A 7,790-nucleotide genomic window follows, 5' to 3' on the forward strand; every position below is an offset into this window, starting at 1 on the left:
TTTTTGTTTTTTTTTTTTTTTTTGCTCAAGTATGTTCGTACTTCGTGTAAGCAGAAGGACATGAGGTCAATCCCAGCCAAGGTATTTAAATTTAAGGCCCGTTCTCACTTGTCGTGAGTTTCATCCGATTTTTTTCCGAATGTCTTATAGGCAATGTAATTAAAATGAGAGTTGTGTTTCCACTACACACGACACGATTTTCTTTTTTACGATACGATTTTTTTCCGAACGACAAGTGGGAGCGGGCCTTTATCCTCAACTTGAGAATTTGACCACAGTAAAGGGGCTTTTCAGTCCTACTAATACTAACCAAGCATTATTTCAAGTACTTACAATCAACTTACAGTTCAGAAGTCCTGGGTTCATAAAGCCGGGTCACATTTTCCAATCTCGAATGGGTTAAACACAGCATAGCATGAGATGAGAGAGAGAGAGAGAAAGAAAGAGAGAGATAAAATTTCACTTGTGTAGGTTAGAGAGAGATAAAATGAATGAAATAGCTCCGAGCTCTGAAAGAGAGAGAGAGAGAGAGAACATAATACATTTATTATGTATACCTAGAGGTAGAAAGAGATAGAAACAATTTCTATAGCTATATAACTCTACACAAGAGAGAGAGAGAGAGAGAGAGAGAGAGAGAGAGAGAGAGAGAGAGAGAGCTATATTCCAAAAATATACAAGGAGGGGAATTTGAACAACGGGAGATATACAGATGGGGAGGAGGAGAGGGGGCTTAAAATAGGGGACAACTCTCCACAAGAGAGAGAGAGAGAGAAAGAGAGAGAGAGAGGGCTATATTCCAAAAATATACAAGGAGGGGAATTTGAACAACGGGAGATATACAGATGGGGAGGAGGAGAGGGGGCTTAAAGTAGGGGAAGAGAGAGTGAGATAGAGCGATATAGTGGAAGGGAGAGAGCAAGAGAGACAGAATTGACAGATAGATATGAAAAGAGGGGGAGGAAGGGCAAAAGAGAGAGAGAGAGAGAGGGAGAGAGAGAGAGAGAACGTGCGTGCATTTTAGTATACCGTTCTACCGCCTCTCTTTCCAACCTCTCTCTCTCTCTCTCTCGTTCCACCTCTCTTCTATCTGTATTTCACTGCTCCTTAAGCGAAGCCCGAGAGAGAGAGAGAGAGGGAGATAAATAATGTTATATTTCAAAATGGCTGCCACCGTACCTACTGCCTCTTTGTACATATAACGACCATATACTTTTTTATGTACCTGCCTATGTAATGCTTTTATAGGAGGTATATAAATACAGAACTGTTACCATCCTTTTTTTATATACACCTATGTATTATTTTATGTTTATCTATATACCTATGTACATAGGTAAATGTGTGCTATATAAGTATACGAGTATTTTTATTATCCTTGTCTGTACATAGTTCTTTTTTAATGCCCTCTTCTTCTTCTTCTTCTTCCTTAAATACAGAACTGTTACCATCCTTTTTTTATATCCACCTATGTATTATTTTATGTTTATCTATATACCTATGTACATAGGTAGATGTGTGCTATATAAGTATACGAGTATTTTTATTATCCTTGTCTGTACATAGTTCTTTTTTAATGCCCTCTTCTTCTTCTTCTTCTTCTTCTTCTTCTTCTTCTTCTTCTTCTTCTTACTTCTTCCTCTTCGTTTGCTTCTTCTTCCTCCTCCTCCTCTTCTTCTTCTTCTTCCAATTGCCTATAAGTAGGTATTGTAAACTGTTTGTTTAATGTTTTCAAGTTATCTGGTACCTTATATTTGAAGGTAGAGAGCGTTTCATAAATACTTTGCGTAAAAATTGTACTGCCAAGCTCACAACATGATTTTCTTGAATTTTTGGACAAGAAATTCACCCCAGACAAAAAGAACTTGATCACTACACCACCGATATACCTACTTTGATAGAAGGAACTGTAACAACGGAGGTCTTATCATCCCGAAATCGAAGAAAGAATTAAGGAGGGCAGGAAAAAGCCAGCCGTTCCGAGTAGGATAAAGTTCGCCCCGTACGTGAATCGAACCAGCGACAAAGAGCTTACAAATCTAACGAGGCTCGAATAATAAATAGGTACCTTTAAAATTCAACTTCAATTCATTGCCTGCAAATGTTACCTTTCTTTCGTGTTGTTCGCTTTTTTTCGGCCTCAGCACGTGATAACAATGAAATTTTATCTGCTTGAAAATCTGCTCTATTTTAGGCCCAATGCAGAACGCAGGACAAAGGGACTTTTTAAGCGCACAAAGTTCTATATTTGATACCCGTAAAATTCTATACTTACCTACCCTATCCCCAAGTTATACACCGTACATATACAATATACCTACGTATGATTATGTGATATTCTATTCCCAAAGTTCTATATTTGACATTCGTGTAACCATGCGAGCTAATTGCATTGTTCGCCTCACATTCTAATCAATTTCCAAAAAAGGCTTTTTCGAAAAACTCAAAAATAGGGCAGTGGTGGTTTTATGAAAGGGTCGACGAGTTTAATACCTATTAATAATAGGGTATGACCCCCAGCCCAGAATGTACCTTGGTAGGTACATACTATGTATATTGTAATTTAGGAAATTAGATGAAAATATTTGTTACATAGATATTAATAGGGCATAAATTTGTGCTTGAAAGTTAGTGGAATCTTTATAGGTAGGTATACGAGATCCAGTTGTGTCCGACAGTGGTATAGGTTCACTGTTTTCTATTATTCCATTTTCAGGAGCAACAACATAAAGTTATGACTGGAACAAATATTGCTTAGGCCAGCCACTCACTATCAGGTAGACCTGACGTTAGGTATACCTGATCAGGTCTGCCTGATAGTGTGTGCTCATCAGGTGTCAGGTCGACCTGATAGTGAGTGGCTGGCCAGAAAATCGCCATATGTCTGATGGCCAGTAGGTTTAATAGGCATATTTCGCCCATTTTTGAAAAGCGCAAAATATGATATATTTATTTTATTCACCCATCAATCCATCCTTAGGAGCAGCAACATTCTTGACTCATGACTGGAACAAATTTAAAATTTCTTATGAACCTTAAGTATCCCTTTTTTCAAATAGGCGTTCCGTGAGGAAAATAATCACCCTTATGTCTAATGCACGTGGGCGGACGATATAATAATCAAGGCTCGTCATAGAATTTTCCTAGAACCCAACATTCAGGTGCCTCTGGTACTTCTAGCTAATGTTTTCCCTGAAGATGAAAAGCTTCTCTGAGCAGTCTGAGCTAGTATTTCCCTGAAGGCCCTGAACCTTTCTAAAGTCTTCAAAATACACACCTGAAGTTTCATTAGGTATCTTGAAGAAATACAAAATACCTACTTACTCACCTGGTAATCAGGAGGGCGTGGGTTCAATCCCAGCCGAAGTGGAATAGAATAGAATTTTATTCTCATAAAAAAAGTACTTAGTAGTCTACTGCAGGGGTAAAGAGACCCTTCAGCCTTCAATCATATTCCTGACCAAAATTTACAATGGTAGTTAAGTACTGAGTTTATCCCCGACTTTGTTACAGGTAGGTACCTACTACCTACTTTGCTTTCGTCAGTACAATTTCAGTTTTCGAGTAGGTACTTAGGTACTTTTGTATGAAGTGTATTGTAGATATAAGTATCTAAAGTTTTACATTTAAATTATTGAACTTACTCTTACCCGAAGTGTACCATTGAACCTCAAAACCACTGACATCATCAGTGAGATCAACAACCAACTCCACGAAGCATTCAACATTCGGTTCCCTCTACCTCGAATGGCAATTACAGGGTTGCCATATGTTACCCCGGTTATGTAGGCCACGTTGCCAGAGCGTCATTTCGTGTAGAATGTTGCAACCTGCTGCTAAAAATAAAAAATGAAATCCTGAAGACATACACGTCTCTCACATGACTTGCTCGGAATTTTATGGAGATTCCCCAAAAATATGATAGAGAGAACTGAAACACTGATGGTGGATTTCACCAACCATTCAGCCCCTAACTACCAGTTAACTTAACAACCTTGTTGGGCCTATACAAATCAAATGGAATTTAACAGGCCGTTAGCTTAACAGGCCTTCTACGGACTGAAAAATTATAGGTGAAACTCCATATCAAGGCCTCATCGTCTCGAAATTGAAGAGAGAGAAGGACAGTATGGGAGAAAGACAGGCGTTCCGAGAACAAACTGTATCTGTTCAGAATAAAGTTCCCGGGCGAGGATCAACAACCACCTATGGGAATCGAACCAGCAAACTATCGCTAAGAAGGCAGGCGCGGTACCTTCCGAGCTAACTGGGCTTTCTTCGGAGTAAATTTGAGGGTTGTAATGCGAAGTAATGCCTTCTTCCCGAAGTTGTTGACTCTCTTTTCTAGTACATACCTAAAAGCCCTCAACCTGTTCAACCTTATACGTCTATAACTTAGCGGTATCCGCGCGAACGACCTACTGCCCGTAGTGTAAACTACTAAAGCGCCTACCGGCTGTTTAGACTAAGGAAGCTGCATTTTTAATCCATTTCGGGCTGTTTAGACCAAGGAAGCTGCATGATGAATAAGGGTAGCCGCAATCTCAGCTACCGCTATGGTCAGAGTGTTGGGAGTTCCCGCTACGGGAGACGGGAATACACTTCCATCCACCACACGGAGACCTTGCACTCCGTGAACTCTGAGAACAATGAGAAATAATCAGGTTCAGTAGCTTCCAGCCTAGTGTTAGCTTGGTTGGTAGTGCGTCTGCCTTGTAAGCGCTAGGCCGCGGGTTCGATTCCTGCCCGGGGCGGATTTTATCCTGAAGGGATAATGTTCGTTCTCCGTTCTCGGAAAGGCTGGCTTTCTCCTATCCTGTCTTCCTGCTCTCTTTGATTTCGGGACAATAATACCTTGGCAGTTACAGTTCCCTCTATCAAACCTCTTGAAAAAGACCTTAGTTTGTCTGTCGTTATTATTATTACCTGCTAAGGTCTTATCGTCCCGATAGCAAAGAGAGAAGGAAGACAGGATAGGGGAAAGCCATCCTATCGCAGCGGCTTTAGCTATAGCCGAAAGGTGAGGACTGAGGACAAACTAGAAACTAGAGAAAATATCTCTTTTATCTGCCATACACCAGGGTGATGATCTGTAGCCATGTTTAATTGGCTTGTACTGAACCGCAGTCAACCATTGTGAGGACTTGTGCTTGTTATTTTCAAGCAGAGAGAACCCTTTGAATCTATCAGCTAGCTAGACTGGTTAGGGTACATCATGGTATAGTTTGGGCAGGTAATGTTTAGATTTGACAATGGCAGGAATGGTACTGGTCAGTCCCGGAGTTGCAGTGTCCGATAGGGAGACGCGGACGGGAAAATCCTGGGGAAAAAATAGTCAATTTAAAGTTAAAACTGGAGCCAGCCTAGTTAGCTTGGTTGGTAGCGCGGTCTGCCTTGTAAGCGCCTGAACGGATAATGTTAGTTCTCTGAACTTCTCTCTTCGCTTTCCGGTGAAAGACAAGACCCTAGCAGTTACAGTTCCCTTTATCAAACCTCTTGAAAATTGGAAAAATTAAAGTAATAAAAAAAAAGTTAAGCCCTGGTAAGTGCTAGGTCGCGGGTTCAATTCCCGCCCGGGGCGAACTTGGCTTTCTCTTCAGTTTCGACACGATAAGACCTTAGCAGTTACAGTTCCCTCTATCAAGGAAAAAGAAAAATTAAATAAAAAAATTACCTCAACATTGTTCCCAACATTCGTCTTCCTGTCGTAGCCGATGATATGCCCGAGAACTTTCGACACATTCCCGTAGTCGAACCAAGGACCCCAGGCTTCGAAGTCTTCCGGTCGCCCGTCGTAGTGGTTGAGAAGATTGATTTGGCCACTTCCGCCCAGGACTTTGCCCCTAGGCCAGAACGAAACCTGTGAAAAAATAAATAAAATAATAATAATAATAATAATAACAATAATAATAATAATAATAATAATAATAATAATAAAAGAGTGGAGGTATCAATTACAGCATCCAATCCTCACTGCTGTAATTGAAGACTGAAAAATTAGATAATTGGTGGATGTGTCCATTTCACTATCCATTTCTCACTTCTGGAACTAGTGCAACTGAAGAATGAAAACTATAGAAAATTAGTGGAGAAACAGAAAGATGAGTAAGGCCAGCCACTCAGAAACAGTTAGACTTGTCAGGTACGGCTGAAAAGGTCCTCCTGTCAGGTCTACCTGATGAGCACTCACACACTATCAGGTAGACCTGACGGCCGGACCTAATCAGGTGTACCTGTCAGGTCTGCCTGATAGTGTGTGGATGGCTTTGTGGGTACCTATACCTATTCAGGTCACGTCAATGAAAAATTACTCTACAAAAAGGAGCCCTCAGTAATGAGCAGTGATAAGTGTTATAGGGTTAGGTTAAACACAAAAAGGAGCTTTCACAATGTGATCACTGATCACTGTTAATATAGGGTTAGCTTAAATACAAAAAGGAGCTCCTTATTGTCGTGGTTTCTGAATAATTACCAAGTTATATTATGACCGCCACACACATGCTCAAAGATGCTTGAGCAAGTCAGACAAGAAGCTTGAACGTGTGTGGCGGAATAAAGATCACAGGCAACAGGCAGCCTGAAATTAAAGTTTTTTCTGCTGGCGGAAGGCACTTTTCAGTCAATCAGTCTTAGTCAGCCAGGATAAACAAAAGGTATACATACCAGTTTAGTATAGGTAAGTACTTACCTTGTACAGCGCATTGCATATCCTCTTCGTGCGAAAAATACTTGGGATCAATCAGGGGCGGACTCAGGGGATCCGATGACGTGATGTGAACGTAGCCAAACGAGAATAAAACTCATCTCTTTGTTTGTTATAAGAGTCTCTCTCTTTGTCTGTTTGTTTTTCCTTACATTATTTTTCAGTCCGCCGGATGAGTTCGCCTGCGGCGCAGTTTCGTATTGCCAGTCGTGCTCGGACCGCTGCAGGATGGGCGAGGTGAGGGGAATATTTGACCAGAAGGAGGGGAAATCCCCCGCCTCGATGAGAAGTACAGTGTGATGGAGGCTGAGTCTGTTAGCTAGGACACAACCGGCTGTACCCGCCCCCACTGAAATCAAAATTAAATCATGAATTATTTGTGGTTATACGAAAATAGGTATGTTTTATTTGGTGTCAATTTTTTTTACAAAGAATTTCTTATCCTAAGCTTAATCTAAACTTCCAAGATAAGATTTTAACAATATTGGCTACAATATAATCGATGTGTAGGTATTTTACAAAACAAGTTACCTTCTTAACTATATTAACAGTTATAATAAAAGTAGGTAGGTATAACATTAGCCACCCTCATCCCATACTACCCCGGACCCACACCCGACCCAAGCTCCGCCCACCCCCGCGGACCCCATCAAGGAACTGATTATCAGCTAATCAGCCTCCCGATAAAGCCCACAAAGGTGGACGAAACACAAGTCGGGTGCAAAACCACAATGCATCCAAAACAAAACAAGGCAAGAATAACCAGCTATACACCTGCGATATCTAAATAAACAATTAATAATAGGTATAACATATTTCTTTCAATAATAAAATAATTAACCAATTGACATATGTTTTACTTCTTTGAAAAGTACCTAATAAATTTTTTTACCTCACCAATGTTCTCTAATGATAGATACTCAGTTGGCATTGTATTTAACAAATATGTGGAACGAAATATTGTGGGGTTCTTTTTCCATTTTTGTTGGTTACTTTTGGTACTCTATTTTTTTTTTTTTTTATACTGAGTATTGAGTAACATATTTCATTTTTTTTTTTTTTTTTTATACTGAGTAACATTTTTCTC

General features: G+C 40.1%; 1 protein-coding gene across 1 annotated transcript in view; it reads right to left on the reverse strand.

The window, feature by feature from the left end:
- The window catches only part of LOC113468448, a 14,190-nt gene extending 10,526 nt beyond the window's left edge, over positions 1-3,664 (reverse strand). The window contains exon 1 of the mRNA XM_026825375.1: positions 3,651-3,664. Within this exon, the coding sequence (XP_026681176.1) occupies positions 3,651-3,664 (14 nt within the window). The remainder of the gene's footprint in view (positions 1-3,650) is intronic.
- Positions 3,665-7,790: the final 4,126 nt, after the last annotated feature.

Source organism: Diaphorina citri, unplaced genomic scaffold (genome assembly GCF_000475195.1).
Source record: "Diaphorina citri unplaced genomic scaffold, Diaci psyllid genome assembly version 1.1 scaffold34, whole genome shotgun sequence".
NCBI lineage: Eukaryota > Metazoa > Arthropoda > Insecta > Hemiptera > Psyllidae > Diaphorina > Diaphorina citri.